This window comes from Macaca thibetana, chromosome 16 (assembly GCF_024542745.1).
Source record: "Macaca thibetana thibetana isolate TM-01 chromosome 16, ASM2454274v1, whole genome shotgun sequence".
Taxonomy (NCBI): domain Eukaryota; kingdom Metazoa; phylum Chordata; class Mammalia; order Primates; family Cercopithecidae; genus Macaca; species Macaca thibetana.
Window position 1 is genome coordinate 53,468,550 of NC_065593.1, and position 22,693 is coordinate 53,491,242.

The 22,693-nt window shown below is 51.1% G+C and overlaps 4 protein-coding genes across 10 annotated transcripts in view; 1 reads left to right on the plus strand and 3 right to left on the minus strand.

The window, feature by feature from the left end:
• The window catches only part of LSM12 (LSM12 homolog), a 37,201-nt gene extending 30,772 nt beyond the window's left edge, over positions 1–6,429 (minus strand). Inside the window, exons 1-2 of the mRNA XM_050763164.1 lie at positions 6,155–6,429; positions 3,053–3,186 (exon numbers count right to left, since the gene is read on the minus strand). Of these exons, the coding sequence (XP_050619121.1) occupies positions 3,053–3,186; positions 6,155–6,278 (258 nt within the window). The 5' untranslated portion in view covers positions 6,279–6,429. The remainder of the gene's footprint in view (positions 1–3,052; positions 3,187–6,154) is intronic.
• TMEM101 (transmembrane protein 101) overlaps positions 1–22,693 on the minus strand; it is a 121,720-nt gene that overhangs the window by 57,084 nt on the left and 41,943 nt on the right. The gene's annotated exons all lie outside the window — the stretch shown is intronic.
• G6PC3 (glucose-6-phosphatase catalytic subunit 3) lies at positions 11,979–17,861 on the plus strand. Of its 2 annotated transcripts, XM_050763131.1 has the most exons (6): positions 11,979–12,440; positions 15,680–15,786; positions 16,202–16,292; positions 16,487–16,605; positions 16,828–16,969; positions 17,198–17,861. In XM_050763131.1, the coding sequence occupies exons 1-6, from the start codon at positions 12,223–12,225 to the stop codon at positions 17,559–17,561; spliced, it is 1,041 nt and encodes a 346-aa protein (XP_050619088.1). In that variant the 5' UTR covers positions 11,979–12,222; the 3' UTR covers positions 17,562–17,861. The 2 variants fall into 2 exon arrangements, with proteins under 2 accessions (XP_050619088.1, XP_050619089.1); XM_050763132.1 differs by lacking the exon at positions 16,487–16,605 and having other exon boundaries at positions 11,980–12,440; positions 17,198–17,227.
• HDAC5 (histone deacetylase 5) overlaps positions 19,802–22,693 on the minus strand; it is a 47,056-nt gene continuing 44,164 nt past the window's right edge. For all 6 annotated transcript variants that reach the window (XM_050763060.1, XM_050763059.1, XM_050763063.1 and 3 more), the window contains exons 21-27: positions 22,255–22,374; positions 21,893–21,990; positions 21,599–21,717; positions 20,657–20,790; positions 20,303–20,387; positions 20,008–20,173; positions 19,802–19,923 (exon numbers count right to left, since the gene is read on the minus strand). In XM_050763060.1, the coding sequence (XP_050619017.1) occupies positions 19,884–19,923; positions 20,008–20,173; positions 20,303–20,387; positions 20,657–20,790; positions 21,599–21,717; positions 21,893–21,990; positions 22,255–22,374 (762 nt within the window). In that variant the 3' untranslated portion in view covers positions 19,802–19,883. The remainder of the gene's footprint in view (positions 19,924–20,007; positions 20,174–20,302; positions 20,388–20,656; positions 20,791–21,598; positions 21,718–21,892; positions 21,991–22,254; positions 22,375–22,693) is intronic.

Sequence of the window (22,693 nt, forward strand, 5' to 3'; positions counted from 1 at the left end):
AGGAATCGCAAAGCATCCTAAAAGGTTGGTTTCAAGGGAAAGCCAATATAGCTTACTCATAAACATCTCTGCAAATGGAAGAATGAATAAACGAAATCCAAAGATAACCCTCCAACCTAATTTTAGTTTTTAAGTTTCTGACTCCTCTTCCCAGCAAACCTTTTTCAAGATTTGGCAAGCAGGCCACAGAGTAAGAAAAGTAAAGATTTCTGGTGTTCCCCAAGCTATTACTTCCTGCTGTTTTCCTCAAAGAGTGGGTAATCAGCTAGTTTACCACAATGCTAGTAAACAAGGAAAACTGACCGGCAGAAAGCAAAACCCTAAAGGCAAAGATAATCCAAACTAACCAAGAGCTATTTCTATCTGAGGTCAAATATAAGAAGAGAACTGCTTCTTAACAGCTCCTACTTAACAGTCCCACCCACACTACCCCACCCCCTCTAAATGGTGGCACTTGTTTGGTCACAAGAGCCAACTTTCTAACTTCAGAAAATCATCTCTCTTTCACATCTTTACTACTCACTAAAGATCTAGTGACAGACTTCTCATACCCTATAAACACTAAAAAATAACTCAGAGCCTATCTGGTTCTTCAATATACTAGGAATAAGGCTAGGTGCAGTGGCTCACACCTGTAATCCCAGCACTTTGGAAGGCTGAGGCGGCAGATCACCTGAGGTCGGGAGTTTGAGACCAGCTTGACCAACATGGAGAAACCCTGTCTCTACTAAAAATACAAAATTAGCTGGGTGTGGTTGTGCATGCCTGTAATCTCAGCTACTGGGGAGGCTGAGGCAGGAGGATCACTTGTACCCGGCAGGCGGAGGTTGCCTTGAGCCGAGATTGCGCCATCGCACTCCAGCCTGCGCAACAAGAGCAAAACTCCATCTCAAAAAAAAACTAGGAATAAATTATTTCTCAAGTCTTTTAAAATTTCATGAGCTTACAGAAGACACCCAAAGAGCTCCTATACTCTGGCAGAAGGTATATTACTAAGCCAAGGTTTCAAAAACCTATAGGCTTCAAAGAATGGGATATCCATATAAGGCAACACCCATATGAAACTCAACAGCCTTCCAAATCTGTCCCTGGCCATCACTAAAAAACGTGTGGCATTTCCCTGGAATCTGACAAGATAGGAGCTCCAGATCTGAGGTAACGACATTCACTAGCCTCAGTTACCCTCTATTATTTTAGTTGCCTAAGTGTTTCCTTGCTTTGCTGTACTGTACAGAACACACTACATTCCCAAGAAAGGCAAAGCAGTACCCATTATTGCAAGATTCCTCTAGAAGGAAAAACTTCCACCACACTAATTTGAGAGACTTAATGAAAGGCACCTGCTACTAAAATCGGAAGCATAACTTATTCATTCAACAAATATTTACTAAATACTCTGTGCAAGCCTCTGAATATTCAACAGTAAATAAAAGAGGTATGGTTCCCATTTCTGCAGAATAAAGTTCAGTGAGACAGACACTAGACAAGCAAACAAATATGTAATTACAAAAAAAGCTATGAGTAGGGTAACCTAATCTATACCTGTTGTCCCAGTGTAAAATAAAAGCATTCCCCTTTACTCTCAAAAATGTCTCAGGTTGGACTACAAATGATATGGTCACCTTAACTGTGAAGGACAAGGTACTATGAGAGAGAATAACGCAGGCAAGTTACTTTAGCCTGGGTGATCAGAGAAGACTTCTTGGAAGACATGCCATTTAACTGAGTCCTGATGGGTGGTAAGGCTCCAGTCATTCTGGAAGGAAAAATGTTCCAAGTACACGGGACAGCACAGGTTATGACAGGGCTTGGGTCATTATTATTGATCAACATCAATTTTGACTAAATAAACGGAATTGTCAAAAAAGTGACTTAGAGCCAGGCATGGTGGCCCACACCTGTAAACCCAGCACTTTGGGAGGCCAAGGCAGGCAGATCACTTGAGGTTAGAAGTTCAAGACCAGCCTGGTCAGCATGGTGAAACCCCGTCTCTACTAATAATACAAAAATTGAGCTAGGAGCGATGGCTCACACCTTACCACTTTGGGAGGCCGAGACAAGTGAATTGCCTGAGCTCAGGAGTTCAAGACCAGCCTGAGCAACACAGGGAAACCCCGTCTCTACTAAAATACAAAAAATTAGCCGGGTGTGGCAGTGTGCGCCTGTCTCCAAAAAAAAAAAATTTGGCCAGGCGTGGTAGAGCACACCTGTAGTCCCAACTACTCCAGAGGCTGAGGCATGAGAATCACTTAACCCGGGCAGAGATTACAATGAGCTGAGATCGCGTCACTGCACTCCAGCCTGGGCGACAGAGAGAGAGACTCTGTCTCAAAAAAAAAGGCCGGGCGCAATGGCTCAAAAAAAAAAAAAAAAGACTTGGGCAGGTGCGGTGGCGCATGCATGTAATCCCAGCTGCTCAGAAGGCTGAGGCAGGAGAGTCACTTGAGCCTAGGTGTGCAAGTTCAACCAAAGCAAGTCCCTGTCTCATACATACACACACAAAAGTGACTTGGGGGTTCCCAGAGATCAAATTGTATGTGCAAGATTAAAATATGCTAGGCATGTAATTGTTAGAACTCAAAATTCAAACATAAAGACAAAAAAGAACCTTTAAGACAGTGGCTTTCAAACTTTTATAAGTCATGAAACCCTCCAAGAATCTGAAAAACACTTCAGATCTTCACGCAGAAAATGCATATATTCACGTATGCACACATCCACATATACACAATTTGAAGACGTTCATAGGCAATGCCACCACCCAAACCCCAGCACCACCAGAAGTTCATAATGAACTACAAGATTTAAAAAGTCCTCTTTCATTAAGGCAGAAGCAAGCTAACTTATTTGGGAGTTAAGCTATTTCTTAAGATTTACTGACAACATCCAGGAATAAAGAGAAAAACTAAATGTATATATTTTTTAAAAGATATCACAACAATTTTAAGTCCCTTAAAAACAATGAAAAATAGACAACAACGTATCACCAAGACTCAATGAGACTAATTTTTCCCATCATTTTAGAAAGCTAGAGCTGCCCTTTAATTCTTACCTTACTAACATTGAGTGAAGCTAGGGGAGGAGGGGTTTCTGTTCGGTCATTAATTATTTCCACTTCTGAAACATACTGTAAGTTTATGAGCAAGATGTCTGCATGGTTGGGCTTTCCACTGGAAGAGGGACATTCTGGTGAGAAAAAAAAAGTTAAGGAAAAATAGGACAAGCAGAGGCATTGACACATCCCAAAAGGGGCATAGAAAACACAATTCACACAAGGCTTGTAAAAGGCAGGCCAGGAGCATGAAGGCCTTATAAGAATCACAGTTCTCCTCAGGAAATCTCTACCTGTCACCTTCCTCCTGCCCAAATCCTTGGAAGCTTCCAAAGGAGTTCTGTCACCTTCTCTCTACTGGCTTTATGGGGAGGCATAACACAGATTTAATGCGTTTGTCTTAAACCTACGAGTCAGACAAAAGAGCTAGACCTTTCTGTTCTTCCTATAATACTCTGTATCTGCACAGTGTTCTTTTTACTCTTTCAGATGTGAGCTTTCCCATTTTGCAAAGGAGAAAACTACACACTGGAAAGGAAATTCACCCAAGGTGATCCAGCCAGTTAATCCATTCATTCATTCACACATTCATTCTCCAAACATTTAAGAGCCTACTGTATGTCAACTAAAAATTGAGTAAATCAGCCAGGCGCAATGGCTCACGCCTGTAATCCCAGCACTTTGGGAGGCTGAGGTAGGCGAATCACATGAGGTCAGGAGTTTGAGACCAGCCTGGCCAACATGGCGAAATCCCGTCATTACTAAAAAAAAGTTAGCCGGGTGTGGTGGCACATGCCTGTAATCCCGGCTACTCTGGAGCCTGAGGCAGGAGAATCACTTGAACACAGGAGCCAGAGGCTGCAGTGAGCTGAGATCATGCCACTGCACTCCAGCCTAGGTGACAGAGTGAGACTCCGTCCCCCCCAAAAAAAAAAAAAAAAAGAGTATTTCCTAGTTTCAAGACCCTTCCAACCAAACCACTAATGTAAAAGGTCTTATTTCTTCCAGGTGTAACCTCTCATTTTTTGAAAAAGCAACTATTGTTAGCACGGTGGCTCACGCCTGTAATACCAGTACTTTGGCAGGCCGAGGCGGGCGGATCACAAGGTCAGGACATCGAGACCATCCAGACTAACACAGTGAAACCCTGTCTCTACTAAAAATACAAAAAATTAGCTGGGCGTCGTGGCGGGTGCCTGTAGTCCCAGCTACTCAGGAGGCTGGGGCAGGAGAATGGCACGAACCTGGGAGGTGGAGTTTGCAGCGAGCCAAGATCGCACCACCCACCACTGCACCACTCCAGCCTGGGCAACAGAGCAAGACTCTGTCTCAAAAAAAAAAAAAAAGCAACTACTCTTACTATAATTAGTTTCAAAGGACATCTTCCTAAACTAGAAATCTACAAGCAGTGGTTAAATGAATTAAAATACTTGCCACTCAAAGGCAGCAGACTCAGTAGGAAACTTCATTTTGAAAGATGCCATGGCCGGGCACGGTGGCTCACGTCTGTAATCCCAGCAATCTGGGAGGTCAAGGCAGGCAGATCACCTGAGGTCAGCAGTCTGAGACCAGCCTGACTAACATGGAGAAACCCCGTCTCTACTAAAAAAAAAAAATACAAAATCAGCCGGGTGTGGTGATGCATGCCTGTAATCCCAGCTACTAGGGAGTCTGAAGCAGGAGAATCGCTTGAACCTGGGAGGCGGAAGTTGCAGTGAGCCCAAATCAAGCCACTGCACTCCAGCCTGGGCAACAGGAGTGAAACTCCGTCTCAAAAAAAAAGAAAAACAAAAAAAAAACAAAGCCGGGCGGTGTCTCAGGCCTGTAATTCCAGCACTTTGGGAGGCCGAGGCGGGCAGATCACGAGGTCAGGAGTTCGAGACCATCCTGCCCAACATGGTGATACTCCGTCTCTGTTAAAAAAAAAGATACAAAAATTAGCTGGGCGTGGTGGCGCGTGCCTATAATCCCAGCTACTCCGGAGGCTGAGGCAGGAGAATCGCTTGAACCAGGGAGTCGGAGGCTGCAGTGAGCCAAGATCACGTCACCGCACTCCAGCCTAGGAACAGAGCGAGACTCCATCTTAAAAAAAAAAAAAAAAAGATACCATAAAAAATTACTCCTTCAAGATTCCAATAAACCCACCTGTAGCTCCCATAAAAGGGGAAGCTGTGGCACATTTATCCCAACAAGAAGCGTTTCGTTTCCAAGACTGAGTTTCCTGGAGTAATTCAGAAGTCATTCCCACCCCAAAGAAGCAGGCCACCTTTTCCAATCAATTTAACATTGCTGCTTTCAAAAGGGAGGCTGCTACTACTACGTAAAAGGACTCCATGTGCTGGACTGATCAAGGCAGCATGAGAACTTCACTCTTTCACCTGTAACTCACACATCCCCAACCCACATAAGCCCCGGCAAGCCCTCTCTGGAACAGGTTTCCAATGCAAACATCCCCCAAACAGCGATTTCCAAATGACCGAGAAGCCTAAAAGTCAGAACAGCCCCCCCACCACCACACATACACACGCATCAGCGAAACAAGCCACTATCCCCAGTTCAGATACAAACTCTGCCCTGCACTTACTCTCCCCCAAAACAGGCAAGGACCAATTTGGTCACCATCCCACCGCCCTTCCTTGGACGAAATCCCATCAGTGCACATGCCCTCCTAAATTCTATACCTTTGCCCTACCAGCAGTTCCTTACCCTAAACATCCCTCCCCATAATATTTCACCCGCCCCTCCTTTCCATCCGGGCTCCAATCCACCAGCCCCCTCCCAACACCACCCCCTCTCCTAATCACTGTGTCCCCTCTCATAACGTTCTTCCCGAAAAGCCATCCCCGTGTCAAGCCCTCCTCCACCCACTGATCTTCGGTACAGCCCCAGCTCCCGCAAGGGGAGACAGGATCCCCAAAGCTGACCGAAGGGCCCGCGGGAGGGGGAGGGGAAACTCAGGGCCATGCGCATGCGCCCCGGGCGCCGCGGTAGCCGGTCGCCCCTAGGCCCGGAGAGAGCCCCAGCCGCCGCCGTCGTCCCCCACCCCCCGACCACCGCACCTACACGCCGGCCCGGACCCGGGCTTCACGCAGGGAAGGATACTTAAAGCCAGCATTTTGGATTGGTAGTCGAAGGCTACCACCTCGCCCTGCAGCCGCTGCTCCTGGCACGTCCGGCACGACACCTGGCTCCCAACGCTGAAGTACTCGCCCGGAGGAGCCGCCATCTTGGGAGTGCAGCCGCGGCCGGCGGCGGCGGCGGCAGCAGCGGGCGAAAGCCGGGCCCCTAGTGAGCGCCGCGACGCGACGCGACGCGACGCACGGAGCGTGCTTGCGTCACACGCCGGGGCGTGGTCTGACGCTGGGTGGATAGGGAGCCTAGGTGGACTAGGGAAGAAGAGGAAATAAAGGGGAATCTGAAAAATATTTGTGTAGCTGCGTCCGCTCGGTTAAATGCTTGTAGAGTCCATTTTAGAAGTTAAGGATAAATGACCTACGTGGAATGAAAGGGGGAAAGAGGAGAGAGCTGCAGTCTCCATTATATGCACACCTTCCACACAAGAGTTTAATGAATGAATTTTATAAAATATATTAACCCCATTTTGCATATAAGGAATCAGAGCCTCAGAGGACTTAACAATACTTGGACAAGATGATTATAACGGCCGGGAGCGGTGGCTCACGCCTGTAATACCAGCACTTTGGGAGGCCGAGGCAGGTGGACCACCTGAGGTCGGGAGTTCGAGATCAGCCTGGCCAAGATGGTGAAACCCTGTCTCTACTAAAAATACAAAAATTAGCCGGGTATGGTGGCGCGTGCCTGTAATCCCAGCTACTAGGAAGACTGAGGCTGGAGGATGGCTCGAACGTGGGAGGCGGAGGTTGCACTGGGCCGAGATCGTGCCACTGCACTCCAGCCTGTGCAATAGAGCAAGACTCCGTCTCAAAAAAAAAAAAAAAAAAAAAAAAGATGATTGTAACTAGAGAGTGATAGTGGAAAGAACATTGGCTGTGGAGTGAGATAAGCCGGAACCAGAATCCCAGGTCAACCTATTACTAAATCACCTGACCTTGAGTAAGCAAATTACCTGATCCTGTTTCTTCATAGGCATTTGTATTGTCACTTCTTGAGCATCTAACAGCCCTTTGAGGTAGGTATCAATGTCCTCCTTTTACAGAAACTAAGTTTTAGACTAAACTTGTCCACGGTTCCACAACTAGCAAAAACAGTCTACCTATTTACAAGGACAGTGCTATTTACTGCTATACTGTGTTAGATAATAATACCTACCTCATAGTTAGGAGGTTTAAATGCGATAACGTGTATATGTGCATGGCATGTACTAGGTCTTTAATAAATGGTAGTTCCCCTTTAGTCATCCATTATTCTTAGAAGTCAAGACACTTCCTCTTCTTCCTTTTTGCCCTCTCCCCCAGAAAGCCAGGCAAAAGGCAGGAATGAGGAGCAGCAGATAGTGACAAAGAGGAACTTGGAGGAGGGGTTTTGCACCCCTGCCCTTTAATGTCCATCTGATATACAAAACAGTCATTTTCTTAATCTTATGTAAAGGACTATGTGCATGTATTTTCAAGCCCTACCAATTGCTGTCGCTAATCCACCCACCCCCACTATAGAAATTTTGGATCCTCGCTTCATGTATGAGAAACAGGTTGACCTTCCTGTAGTCCAGAGGGAGGCAAAGGACCAGTCCTGGCGCAGCTTAACCTGAACAAAGTTCAAAAGTACTTCCTTGCCCTCCAAGAAACATAAACTTCCTGGTGTTGGAGGTATTGATACAATCATTGTAATAGGAATAAAAATTCTGCTCCTTCATAGTGTGCTTTTTCAGAGAACTTTTTTTGTTTTATTGTGTTTTGGTTTTGAGACAGAACCTCGCTCTGTCACGCAGACTGGAGTGCAGTGACGCTGTCTCGGCTCGCTGCAACCTGCACCTCCCAGGTTGAAGCGATTCTCCTGCCTCAGCTTCCTGAGTAGCTGGGTTTACAGGCGCAAGCCACCATGCCTGGCTAATTTTTGTACTTTTAGTAGAGATGGGGTTTCACCATGTTGGCCAGGCTGGTCTCAAATTCCTGGGCTCAAGCAATCGTCCTGCTTCGGCTGGCCTCTCAAAGTGCTGGGATTACAGGCATAAGCCATTATGGCCAGCCTCAGAATTTTCATGCCTCTCATCTTTGCCCTGTCCTCCATAACAAATCATACATAATCGCCATTCCAGTTTTCCACTTTTTATATGGAATCATGATTATAGGTTTTCATAAAAGACTTCTAGGCCGGGCGCGGTGGCTCAAGCCTGTAATCCGAGCACTTTGGGAGGCCGAGACAGGCGGATCACGAGGTCAGGAGATCGAGACCATCCTGGCTAACACGGTGAAACCCCGTCTCTACTAAAAAATACAAAAAACTGGCCGGGCGCAGTGGCTCAAGCCTGTAATCCCAGCACTTTGGGAGGCCGAGACGGGCGGATCACGAGGTCAGGAGATCGAGACCATCCTGGCTAACATGGTGAAACCCCGTCTCTACTAAAATATACAAAAAACTAGCCGGGTGAGGTGGCGGGCGCCTGTAGTCCCAGCTACTCGGGAGGCTGAGGCAGGAGAATGGCGTGAACCCGGGAGGCGGAGCTTGCAGTGAGCTGAGATCCGGCCACTGCACTCCAGCCTGGGCGGCAGAGCAAGACTCCGTCTCAAAAAAAAAAAAAAAAGACTTCTAGGACCCATTAGGAAAGGCCTTCTTGGAAGAAGTGAAAAATACCTACTGAGACCTGAAGGATTAGCAAGGAAAAAGAGTGGCCATGTTCCAGGCAGAGGGAACTGCATGGGCCAGGACCCCTAGGATGAGAGAACTTAGTGTTTTCAAGGAATGTATAGCTCAGAAATATTACAAAGCAGAGTGTGGGAATAGGCTGGTGAAGGTTGAGGCTAGATCCAGAGCAAACTTTCAAAGACTCAGTAAACAATGTAGGCTTTCTCCTTGGGCAATTAAAAAACTTCCTGGTGGTGTCTGGGCACGGTGGCTCACACCTCTAATCCCTGCACTTTGGGAGGCCAAGGCGGGCAGATCACGAGGACCATTCTGGCTAACATGGTGAAACCCAGTCTCTACTAAAAATACTAAAGATTAGCCAGGTGTGGTGGCGGGCGCCTGTAGTCCCAGCTACTCAGGAGGCTGAGGCAAGAGAATGGCGTGAACCCGCGAGGCGGAGCTTGCAGTGGCCGAGATCCGCGCCACTGCACTCCAGCCTGGGAGACAGAGCGATACTCCGTCTCAAAAAACAAAAACAAAAAAAAACAACTTCCTGGTGTTGGAGGTATTGGTACAATCATTGTAACAGGAATAAAAATTCTGTTCACTACGAAGGCAATAAACTAAGATTTATATCCAGCTTCCCTCCCTTACCCCTTTTTTTTTTTTTGACAGGGAGTTTTGCTCTTGTTGCCCAGGCTAGAATGCAATGGCAAAATCTCGGCTCGCCACAACCTCCACCTCCGGGCTCAAGCGATTCACTTCCCTCAGCCTCCTGAGTAGCCGGGATTACAGGCATGTGCTACCACACCCAGCTAATTTTGTGTTTTTAGTGGCGACAGGGTTTCTCCATGTTGGTCAGGCTGGTCTCCAACTCCCCACCTCAGGTGATCCACCCGCCCTGCCTGGCCTCCCAAAGTGCTGGGATTACAGGTGTGAGCCACCTCACCCAGCATTTTTTTTTTTTTTTTTTTTTTTTTGAGACGGAGTCTTCCTCTGTCGCCCAGGGTGGAGTGCAGTAGTGCGGGCTCGGGTCACTGCAACCTCCGCCTCCCTGGTTCAAGCGATTCTCATGCCTCAGCCTCCCGAGTAGCTGGGACTACAGGCACCTGCCATCACGCCCGGCTAATTTTTTGTTTTGTTTTTTGAGACGGAGTCTTGCTCTGTTGCTGAAGCTGATGTGCAATGGCTCAATCTCAGCTCACTGCAACCTCTGCCTCCCGGGTTCAAGCGATTCTCCTGCCTCAGCCTCCCGAGTAGCTGGGATTACAGGCACTCGCCACCATGCCCAGCTAATTTTTTGTATCTTTAGTAGAGACGAGATTTCACCATGTTGACCAGGCTGGTCTGGAACTCCTGAACCTGTAATCCGCCTGCCTTGGCCTCCCAAAGTGGTGGGATTATAGGCGTGAGCCACTGTGCCCGGCTTAATTTTTGTATTTTTAGTAGAGGCGGGGTTTCACCATGTTGACCCACCTGGTCTGGAACGCCTGACCTCAAGTGATCTGCCTGCCTCCGCCTCCCAAAGTGTTGGGATTACAGGTGCGAGCCACTGCACCTGGCCCCCTACACTTTTCTAATTAGTGAAATTAATCTCTTTCGGAGAACACAGATTTACATTATCATTTTAATCTACCTATTAGAAAACTTTTAAAGAACTGGGCGCTGTGGCTCACGTCTGTAATCCCAACACTTTGGGAGGCTGAGGTGGTTGGATCACGTAAGGTTAGGAGTTTGAGGCCAGCCTGGCCAACATGGTGAAACCCCATCTTTACTAAAAATACAAAAATTAGCCAGACGTGGTGGCGCATGCCTGTAATCCCAGCTACTGTAGGGCAGAGGCAGGAGAATTGCTTGAATTTGGGAGGCGGAGGTTGCAGTGAGCCGAGATTTTACCAATGCACTGCAGCCTGGACAACAAAGTGAGACTCCGTCTCAAAAAAAAAAAAAAAAAAATTAGCCGGGCGTGGTAGCGCGGGCCTGTAATCCAGCATAGAAGACAAGAACGAAGATCCCTCTCAAAAAGAAAAAAAAAACTTTCCTTTTTTTTGTTTTTTTTTTTTTTTGAGATGGAGTCTCGCCCTGTCCCTGTCGCCCAGGCTAGAGTGCAGTGGTGCCATCTTGGCTCACCGAAACCGCCGCCTCCCGGGTTCAAGCGATTCTCCTGCTTCAGCCTCCCTAGTAGCTAGGACTACAGGTGCATGCCACCACGCCCAGATAATTTTTGTATTTTTAGTAGAGATGGGGTTTCACTATGTTGGCCAGGCTGGTCTGGAACTCCTGACCTCGTGATCTGACCGCCTCGGCTTCCCAAAGTGCTGGGATTACAGTTGTGAGCCACCGCGCCTGGCAAAAAACAAAAAACAAAACCAAAAAAAAAAACTTTTCAAGAACAAAGTTGATCGAGGTAGGAAGAAACTAAGGAGACACTGTTCAACAGTCTTCTAGGCAGGACCTCGCCTAGAATAGCTGAGATTTCTATTTTCTATGTGTGTTCTTCCAGATGACTGTTTCAAACTCTGTCGCGGGTGTGTGCCAATCCTCTTCCCATACCAACACTGTTACTATCTCTTGGTTTCATCTGCCTAAGCAGGGTTTTGGATGGCAGGAAGATGGGGGTGGGGGAAGCAAGGGAAGAACTGGGAGGAAGTGTGACTTTGCGCTATATGTGAGAATTCGCCTTTTTAGGGAAGACCCCTCAAAATCAAGAGACTTATCTGTCAGCCTCCAAATTAATAGCGGGCGATTTAGAAAGGAAGAGTCTTGAGGTAGGCGAGTATGGGGTGAACTGATTAGGTGTGTATCCAAATTTAGGATCCCGCTTCAGCTCCCAGGAGGAGGGGCTGTGTGCAGCCTTTTCTCCAGAGGATCTCAGATTTTTTTTTTTTTTTTTTTTTTTTTGCTTTTTTTTTTTTTTTGGTGGGTATTGGTACTGGAGAAGAGGGGTCCGGTCGGGAAAGAATCCTGGCCCTGGAGATTACATATCTGCCTTCGCATCAGCAGAGCAGGGACGCTGGGAGCGCGGGCAGCCCGCCGGCTAGTCCGTCCCCTGACCCGGAACCGCACCGGTGCCGCCGCTAGCCGGCTGCCCACGTGCCGGCAACAGCGGCCACGTGGGGCCCTGAGGAAACGCCTTTATAAAGGTTTGTCCCCTACGCTGCCCAGTAGGAAGGAAAACCGGAGGAGAGCGCAGGAGGAAACAGTACGGCTGGAGGCCGGTCTTGCAGGAGCCGGGGACTGCCGGGGGCGGGTCCGGGGGCGGGGCTTGGTGATGACCGCTGGCGGGGCGGGGCCTCGGACTCAGAGGGGTGGGCTTTAGAGAGCCGCGGGCCGACGCTGCTTCGGTGTCTGGACGTTTTGGCTTCCGTCCTGGAGCAAGCCCTGGCCTCGTCGGTAGCTGGGCCGCCATGGAGTCCACGCTGGGCGCGGGCATCGTGATAGCCGAGGCGCTACAGAACCAGCTAGCCTGGCTGGAGAACGTGTGGCTCTGGGTCACCTTTCTGGGCGATCCCAAGATCCTCTTTCTGTTCTACTTCCCCGCGGCCTACTACGCGTCCCGCCGTGTGGGCATCGCGGTGCTCTGGATCAGCCTCATCACCGAGTGGCTCAACCTCATCTTCAAGTGGTGAGACAGAGAAGCCCTCCGGCATCCTGGTCCCCACCCCTGAGGGCCCTGAGTCATGTGTAAGCCCTGGTCTCTCTCAGCAACTGTCTCAAGGGCCTTCCCACCCCCTACTCTGTAGTCTCTGATTTTTTTTCCCTTTGAGCATCTTTGTGCCGCTTGGACTCAAACCTCAGAGTCTACCCATCCTTCTCATTAGACCAGTGTTCTTCAAACTGGTCTGATCAAAAAATCACCTAAGAGGCGTGCCTAAAATGTAAATATCCCGTCCTCATCTCACACTTTCTGATTTAGAAACTCCAAAGGGTTGGGAATTTATTTTTTTTGTTTGTTTTTTGGGAATTCATATTTTAACAGATATCTATGGTGATTTAAGTAGTGGAGAGCCCTACCTCTCAACTCACTTTTTCATTCATCTATTCACTCATTTGCTATAATTTTTAAGAAGCATGCTTTGTGCTGGGCATCACAGTAGCTGCTACGGACAGACAGCTTGCAGGTGTCCCTGGACCATGCCCAACGGCACAGGCAGCACCTGAAAACTGACTAGAAATGCAGACTCTCAGTCCCAGGGCCAGAATGACAGAATCAAAATCTGCATTTTAACAAGGTTCCCAGGTGATTCCCTGTGCGTGTGCAGTAAAGTCTGGGCTAAAGCACTGCTTTCCAGGGAACACTTTCCCTTCCTTCTCTTTCATTCACTAGTAGACTCTTCACACTGAGACTTAGAAGCCAGGGATCCCAGGAACGTGGGTGGAGGCCCTGTGACCCTTGGGGCTGGGCATGCAGCCACACCTCCCTTCACCTCAGCCTCTGTTGCCAGATCCTCAGCCTGGGGGAAGAAAGGGAGGCTCATAGGAGGTATTTCAATGGGCTCGAATGACTTGCTGAAAAACAACATAGAGTTCCCCTCCCTTCCACTCTTTTCCACAAGGGCCTCATCCTTATGTAAAGGGAACCACAGTGGTCTGTTCACTTCTTTCTTGCCTAATTGCCCTTTGCTTTGTGCTCTCTCCTCCCTCAAAGTCTGTATAAGCCTCCCCCTCTAGTTCTTGTCCCCCAAAGATCACAATCTCCCTCAGACACTATTAATGTCCCCCAAGTGGCAAAGTCCCTATTCATTTTCTTTTTCTTTTTTTTTTTTGAGACGGAGTCTCGCTCTGTTGCCCAGGCTAGAGTGCAGTGGCCGGATCTCAGCTCACTGCAAGCTCCGCCTCCCGGGTTTACGCCATTCTCCTGCCTCAGCCTCCTGAGTAGCTGGGACTACAGGCGCCTGCCACCTCGCCCTGCTAGTTTTTTGTAATTTTTAGTAGGGACGGGGTTTCACCATGTTAGCCAGGATGGTCTCGATCTCCTGACCTCGTGATCCGCCTGTCTCGGCCTCCCAAAGTGCTGGGATTACAGGCTTGAGCCACCGCGCCCGGCCTCTTTTCTTTTTTTCAAGACAGAGTTTCGCTCTTGTCACCCAGGTTGGAGTGCAATGGCGTGATCTTGTCTTACTGCAACCTCCACCTCCTGGGTTCAAGCCATTTTCCTACCTCAGCCTCCCAAGTAGCTGGGATTACAGGTGTGTGCCACCACACTCAGCTAATTTTTGTATTTTTAGTAGAGAAGGGGTTTCGCCTTGTTGGCGAGGCTGGTCTCAAACTCCTGACCTCTGGTGATCCACCCGCTTCAGCCTCCCAAAGTGCTGAGATTATAGGTGTGAGCAACCCGGCATTTTTTTTTTTTTTTTTTTTTCTTTTTGAGATGGAGGCTTGCTCTGTTGCCCAGGCTGGAGTGCGATGGCACCATCTTGGCTCACTGCAACCTCTGTCTCCCAGGTTCAAGAGATTCTTCTGCCTCAGTCTCCCATGTAGCTGGGATTATAGGCGCCCACCACCACACCCAGCTAATATTTGTATTTTTAGTAGAGAAAGGGTTTCGCCATGTTGGCCAGGCTGGTCTCGAACTCCTGGCCTCAAGTGATCTGCCCTCCTCTGCCTCCCAAAGTGCTGGGATTACAGGCATGAACCACCGCGCCTGGCACCCCCATTCATTTTCTGTGTGAGCACTTGATGTATACTAGGCTCAGTTTTCAGAGGGGAGAGGCAAGTGCCTTCTGTGTTTCCCTCCCCAGCACGTGGTTTCCTGCCAGCATCTCTTTTGCTATCCCATCTTTTGTCTTTCTGGCCACAGCAGCCTCTTCATTGTGTGGTTCCCAGGGCCCAGCCAAGCACTTACTAGACCAGGGGATTTTGACATATTTTTGTCCTCCTTATTCTTTCTCAGCCTTCTCTGTCCATTTCCCACTCCCATTTTCAGACCTGAGAGGCTCACCTAAATAATTTAGGTGTGGATAATTCAGGCTGTAACTGGGGACATGGAGGCAGGGGTAGCAGGAGGGTTAGTGAGGGCCTGTGGGAGAGAGCTGGGTCCTGGGTTCCCTGTGGATGATAAGAGCTGGCCCTGCAGTGAGAGGGGGTGGGGTGGGACAACTGAGTATCTCAGAGCACACACACATGCTTACCACAATCTCTTGCCTCTGTATCAGTTTTATTTTTTATTTTATTTATTTTTTCTTTTTTTGAGACAGGATCTCACTCCATCACCAGGCTGGAGTATAATGGCACAATCACAGCTCACTGCAGCCTCAACCTCCTCAGCTCAAGTGATCCTTTCCACTTCAGCCTCTGGAGTAGCAGGGGCTATAGGCGTACCCCAAGATGCCTGGCTAATTTTTGTATTTTTTGTAGAGATGGGGTTTTGTCATGTTGCCCAGGCTGTTCTCGAACTCCTGGGCTCAAGCAATCTGCCCGCCCAGCCTCCCAAGTAGCTGGGACTATAGGTGTGCACCACCACTTCCAGCTAATTTTTTGTTTTTGTTGAATCTGGGTCTTGCTATGTTGCCCAGGCTGGTCATGAACTCCTGGCTTCAAGTGATCCTCCAGCTAAGGCCTCCCAAAGTACTGGGATTACAGTCATGAGCCACTGCACCTGACCCCAGGCTAGTTTTTAAAAATAGTGTTTCCACAGGCTCTGAGGGTTAGGAAAAAAAAGAAATAGTGTGCTTTCTTTCTCCCGTTCTAAGGTAGAAAACCACGGCAAGGTATCCATGGATACCTTAAGAGCAATGGACAGAATCGTAGTCCCTTTTTGACTTCACCCCTCAGGCCCTCCAGAGTACTCTGTGTCCTGCCCACCTTGTACCCCCCTGGCTGTGTGTGCATGTGGAAAGTCATCTTGCATCTGTTCTCTTCCAGGTTTCTTTTTGGAGACAGGCCCTTTTGGTGGGTCCATGAGTCTGGGTACTACAGCCAGGCTCCAGCCCAGGTTCACCAGTTCCCCTCTTCTTGTGAGACTGGTCCAGGTGGGAAGCCTCAAACATTCTCCCTTTCCCAATGTGGTTAGGGTTCAGGTGAACATTTCAGGGTACTTTTCAGCCTGGGTGGCCCAACCAAAGGTCCAGCCTCTCAATTACTGGCCCAGAGAACAAAGGAACCCCAGGGAGACCAAGCTGAGTTATGGGAGGAGGGCACCCATGCTATGTACCAGCTGCCCACTTTGTGTAGAGTACAGCCAAGAGACGCATACCAGGACAGAAACCTGAGTGCAGTGACCTCAGGTGGCAGTAAAAAGGCCTCAGAACAGAGCCAGTTATGGATCAGTGCTGGGGAAAAGCTCTCTTCTCAGCCAGGAGAAACAGCTGTATTATTGAGGCATCACCAGAGGCCCCTGGGTCCTGCCTCCATCTTCTCACCACAAGCTTCTGGATTCACTGGCAGGCAGCCCTTCTGGACACTGCATGATCACAGGAGCAGCCCTCTGGCCCATAATGACGGCCCTGTCTTCGCAGGTGGCCACTCGGGCCCGCAGGTATGCCCTTGGCATTGCCCACCATTGGGAGCAGGGGTGATGGCACCCTGTACCTAAAAGACCCAGCAGCATGCAGTCTGGGAGCTGGAGTTTTGGGGACCCTAGGTTGTGTGGTTCAACCATGGGGTACCTGGGTGCTGCAGGCTAAGCTGTGTATGGACACGCTCTGAGCTCCTTGCCTCTCTTCTTTCTAGCCGCTGGGTAAGGGTAATGCCTAGCCTAGCTTATTGCACCTTCCTTTTGGCGGTTGGCTTGTCGCGAATCTTCATCTTAGCACATTTCCCTCACCAGGTGCTGGCTGGCCTAATAACTGGTGAGCAACTGGGGCAATGGGGTGGACTGAGAGGATGCCTTTGGCAGTGGGAGGTTCAGTCTAGGATCTTCCCATCGCTCCCAGCTTCTGTAGAGCCCAGCCAAGAGGCCCCCCGTTATATCTCAGTTTGTTCCCTTGCCAAGCTGCACTGCAGCTGGGGGTGGGTGTGGGGAGGGTCATATCCCCAAACTCCCTGAAGCTGCCGTCACTCCACTCTCCTAGGCGCTGTCCTGGGCTGGCTGATGACTCCCCGGGTGCCTGTGGAGCGGGAGCTAAGCTTCTATGGGTTGACCGCACTGGCCCTCATGCTAGGCACCAGCCTCATCTATTGGACCCTCTTTACGCTGGGCCTGGATCTTTCTTGGTAAGTCTCGCTTTGAAGCCTGGGCAGGCTGGGCCCTGTCCTATCTCGCCTGCACCTAGCCTGGTGTGTCTCTGGTTCATTATAGCTAAAAAAGGACACATTACCTATTCCCATAGACCCTCACAAGCACAAAGCAGAACATGGGAGTGGGCCCCAAGGGCAGATGGCGAAGAGCCAGTGGCCTTCTACGTTCCAGCCTCTCCTGGCAAGGACTCTTCTTCCCCACAGGTCCATCAGCCTAGCCTTCAAGTGGTGTGAGCGGCCTGAGTGGATACACATGGATAGCCGGCCCTTTGCCTCCCTGAGCCGTGACTCAGGAGCTGCCCTGGGCCTGGGCATTGCCTTGCACTCTCCCTGCTATGCCCAGGTGCGTCGGGCACAGCTGGGAAATGGCCAGAAGATAGCCTGCCTTGTGCTGGCCATGGGGCTGCTGGGCCCCCTTGACTGGCTGGGCCACCCCCCTCAGATCAGCCTCTTCTACATCTTCAATTTCCTCAAGTATACCCTCTGGCCATGCCTAGTCCTGGCCCTCGTGCCCTGGGCAGTGCACATGTTCAGTGCCCAGGAAGCACCGCCCATCCACTCTTCCTGACTTCTTGTGTGCCTCCTTTCCTTTCCCTCCCACAAAGCCAATGCTCTGTGACCACCACACTCCAGGAGGCAGCCCCATCACCTTCCAGCCCCTAAGTAGGCCCTCCCCTCCCTAAATCTGCTTCCCCACCACCTGGTCTTAGTCCCAAAGATGGGCCTTCTCTCTCCCAGAGAAGCTGGTCCTCCCTCTGCCTTTCCTCTCAAGCCCCCAAAGAGCAAAGGCAACAGCAAGACCAGCGGGTTCCTGCAACACTGTGAGGGGCAGCCAGGGCGGCCCCAATAAAGCCCTTGAATACTTTGAGATTCCTTTATTGCCTATGCGCACATCTCCACGGGCCTTGCCTGTGTGTGCACAAGCGGAACCCTTGCCAGGCTGCTCCAGTGGTCTCTGTGCCACCTCCAGCCCTGTTTCCAGGGGCAGACAGGCAGGAAAGGAGAGGGCTGTAAACTCAGGTGAGACCTCTCAGCCCTAGGTCCATCCCCTGCCTCATCACTGGCTAGGCCACATGAGAGGTCCCATGAGATGCTGTGACTATATTCAGTGTAACCCTGTCTTTCACCTACAGGTCAGATCTTGCGCCCCAACCTCCAGTTTCCTAAACTGGCTTCTAGTCCAGGGACTGGAGAAAATAGTGTTTTTGGCTAGGAAGGAGGATGAGAACCTCTATTCCATTTGGGAGCCCAGAGAATAGAGACACTGGCCCCAGAAGGCACTGCCAGAAACAAGTTTATTTACACAAGGACACACAGTGTAACGGGTTACAAAAAACTGAAATCCATATCCAGGGAGACAAAGCAAGGAGTGGGTTTACATGAGAACCAGACCAGCCACAGGGAGAGAGTGTGTAAGGGGCTGGGAGCCTGGGGCTCAGCACAGAGAGGCCTAGTACACTGGACCTAGCCCCATCCCCATCCCCCAGGAGGATCTAAAACACACACACAAGCACACAATGAACTGATGGTGCTGGGGCTCCTGCCCCTCCCCTGGCTCCCTCAATCCTGCTTAGGCCCCCAATAGGATAATAAATATGTAAACAGATTGGTGGGGCCCTGGGGATAGAAGGAGAGAAAGTATATGTGGTACTGGGGAGAAGAAGGAAGGAAGAGTCAGCCCCCTAGGAGCCACTTCCCATCTTTGGTTTCCTACAGGCTGGATGGCATTCCCTGGAAGCCTTATAGGCCCACAGCTGCTGGCAGGGCTCCTGGGAAAGAGAAGGGACAGCACCCAGCCCCCTCCTGGTCTTAGCTCCCTTGGGCTGGTGGTCAGCAAAGGGAGCCCAGGAGGTATGGAAGCTCCAGCTGAGAGCTGACTCCTGGATCCCTGGGTTCTGGCCTTACCCCTTCTAGAACCTCCATTCTCACCATCCCCAGGCTCCAAAGCAAAAAGGCCCCAGGAGGGAGGTGAGCCCCTGCCCCTTCTCCCCGCAGCATGCTGGATGGCTGGGGAAATCTGGTCCTGACAGCAGAGGGGCTCTCACCAGCCTGGAGCCCCCCTGCAGGGACCACCTTCTCCCCCTGCCCAGGCTGTGCCAGCAGAGGGGCAGGGAGGCCGTCCGAGTAAGGTGGAGAGCAGACCTGGTTCTGAGGCTCCTCCTGGCCCCTGAGAACCCAGGAAACCAGTCCTCTCCTTCCCCACACACTTTCACCCTCTCAGGCCCGGGGAGGGGGAAGCAGGCTGTGAGGAGTGTGAGGCAAGACAGCCCTCCTCACAGACCGCAGGCCACGGCTTGGGCACCAGCCTCCCATCAGTGCTGAGACCAAGAGGAAGGAGGGAGAGAGGGGTCTGTGCAGAGATGGTGAGGACGAAAGGGGAAAGGGTGGAGAATCACAGGGTGGGTGCCCACCTCCCCTCCACTCTGCATCTTAGACAGCAGTGGATCCTCCAGATCCTCCCCTGAGGCTGGAGAAGGGAGGAGGGTGAAATTAAGGCATTTCCCCCCAAGTCAGATGAAACCAAGGCACCGACTTCCTATTCCCTCCTCACTCAGGGGGGGCCCAGAACTGGAGAGTACTGTCTGGGCCCCCGTGCCCAGCTTGAGCTGACCGAGGCTCCAAGGGGGAAAAGGACAGAATGCAGGAAAATGGGTGGAGGGACACGTGAGACAGGGCTGGGAGGACACCCCCACCCCCTGCAGAGGGCGCAGGCTTCTAGAGCTGAGGTGGAGGCCACAGGGCTGGGGGCCTGAGGCAGCGTAGAGGAGCAGGAGGGGCAAGGCTGAGAGACCCACACGGCACACCTTGTTGAATGTGTGACTTTTTGTTTTTAATAGAAAAAATAAACAAAATCACAATGGTGAAGCCCAGAGGGATGGGGGCCGGGGTGTCACAGGGCAGGCTCCTGCTCCATGGGCTCCTCTGCCGGCCTGTGGGGCAAGCACAGGGGAGGATATTGAGTGGGGCGCACCAGCAGGGGCAAGGGCAGAGAGGTGGTAGGGGTTGCTGCTTACCTGGGGCTGTGTTCCCGGGCTGCTGCAGCCTGGGCCTGCTCAGCCCCCACCGACAGCAAGGCCATGGCGCTCACAGTCTCGGCCTCCTCGGTCTCACCTGCCTGGGCCTCCCGCAGGGAACGGTCCAGACCAGCGGCAAACTTCTGCACACAGCTCCAGTGTTTGCCTGTGGACGAGAGACAGGCAAGGGGTCAGGGAGGGCAGAGGACACCCACATGAACAGCCCCAGTCCTGGTGCTCCCACAAGCTCCGTGCCCCCTTGGCAGCCTGAGCCCCTCTACGTGTCCCCACGCACTCTGGATCTCGATGACTTTCTCTAGCGTGGCCACTGCGTTGATGTTGGGCTTTTGCTGCAAGACTGCCTCGTCCAAGGGCTGCAGCTGGCAGGTGAAAGAAGAGAAGGTTTAGGGTGGGGAGTAGGGTTGCCATGCATACCCCTCTAACTGCCCCACTTAGCCCCAGATATCCCTCACGACAGGGGCAAACATGGCCTTTTTGGACCAACCCATACTCAGAAAGCCTTCCCTGGCCATTAGCTATTCCTTAGGACCAAGGAAAAGCTTCCTAAGGGGCTACCAGTGCTGGCTGACCCCTTGCTGGCCCCTCAGCCCTCTGGCCTGCCACCTCCCAGCTCCTTCCCACCCCTTACCTCTACACTGAGCAGAGCCGAAACACAAGCCTCAGAGGCATCACAGATGGCGGTCAAGTCATGGCCTCCCTCCAGGGCCAGCACCACCCGGCCCCCTGCCAGGGTCATCAGCTGCCTGGTCAAGTGGCCAAAACCTTTGGGGATGGGTGAAGGGAGGAAGAAGAAATGGCGAAAGGTAATCAATTCAAGAGCCAGTAAGAGAAGGAGACAAAAAAGGCCAGGCGCGGTGGCTCACGCCTGTAATCCTAGCACTTTGGGAGGCCAAGGCGGGCAGATCACAAGGTCAGGAGTTCGAGACCAGCCTGACCAACATGGTGAAACCCCGTTCTCTACTAAAAATACAATAATTAGCCAGGCATGGTGGCACGTGCCTGTAATCCCAGCTACTCAAGAGGCTGAGGCTGTGAACCCGGGAGGCAAAGGTTGCAGTGAGCTGAGATTATGCCATTGCACTCCAGCCTGGGCGACAGAGTGAGACTCCGCCTCAAAAAAAAAAAAAAAAAAAGAGAGAGAGAGAAAAAGAAACACAAGAGGTGGGACAAATAACACAAAATATGATGGGAGATATAAACTCAAATATATCTATAATAAAATACAGCATCAATGGACTAAATGCCCTATCACAGTCAAAACATTAACAGATTGGCTGAAGACTCCAATGACAAGGAGCATCACTGAAACACCAGGGACCAACAAGCCCATCTCTACAGCTCCAGCAGGATACATCCTCTATCCTCTGCTACCCCACCTCCACCTCCTGTCCCCTTAAGGCCAGGGTTGGCAGAAGACAAGTTGGGGGAGTTACCAAGATGATTCCAAGTCTAGGCTCTGCCCCCTGCTTTCCCCGTCCCCTGCAATATCAGTCTGTTTCCTGCCCCATGCCCCACTGGACTCCATATCCTCACTGTTTCACTTCCTCCCTCAATCCCCCAGCAGGCTTACATCTGGCGGTGACAGAGTAGCCACCCAGAGGAGACAGATGTCCTTCAACAGCATCAAACCCAGCAGAGACTAGGACCACGTCAGGTGAGAACTCGTGGGCAATGGGCATCACCACTGTCCTGCAAAGGGATGGCCCAAGCTGAGCCCAGCAGATGGCCAGGCCAGGCCTCGCCCCACTGTTTTCCTCCCAGAGACAACCCCCTCCACCCACACTAAACTGAGTGCCTTCTGCCCCTCTCACTGCAGGGCCCAGAGGGGCTCCCCTTGACTCCTATGGCCCTTTTCAGTCCCTACCTGAAGGCTGTAAGGTACTCCACGTCTCCAATGGGGGGGTCCACGCCTCCTGTCCATGCCACGTTCACATTGTACCCCACACCTGGCCCTCCACCAACCTGGAACCAGAGTCGGGGAGACGGCTATTCTCACTGCCTGGGGATAACAAACATTGCCCCTGCCCTCACCCCTGCCTCCAGGTCTCACTCCACTGACCTCTGTTCTGCCTGGAGGGGCAGTCAGATCAGTGTGGTCCTCCCACTAGGAGCCCAGACTCCCCAGGTACCAACACCACCATGGGCCTCCGTGGCTCCCCGCCAGGTCCCATTGTGCCACCTCCCAGAGGGGCCAGGAGGGTCTGCATTTACGCCCAGGAGCTGTACCTCTTCAGGAGCCCCAGAGCCTGGAAAGAAGTTCCCATTGTCATAGCGATGCAGTGAGATGTAGAGCACAGAGGGGTCATTGTAGAACGCCTGCTGGGTGCCATTGCCATGGTGAATGTCCTATGAGGGGAGGTAGAAGCATCAGGAAAATGGCCCACGCTCTGACCCAACGATCAAATTCCACATGTCAGCTGGGCACTGTAGCTCATGCCTGTAATCCTAGCATTTTGGGAGGCTGAGGGCTGGGAGAATCGCTTGAGCCCAGGAGTCCACCCTTGGCCACAGGGCATCCATATTCTGTTCACAATGGTATTGCCCACCCCACACTTCTCTAACTAGGTCTGAGCCTCTGTGGTGTGACACTGTGTAGGTGATATTCAAAGCCATGGGATAAATGTGGCATATCTCCCTACAGAACCCATTCCACTTCAGTTTGTGG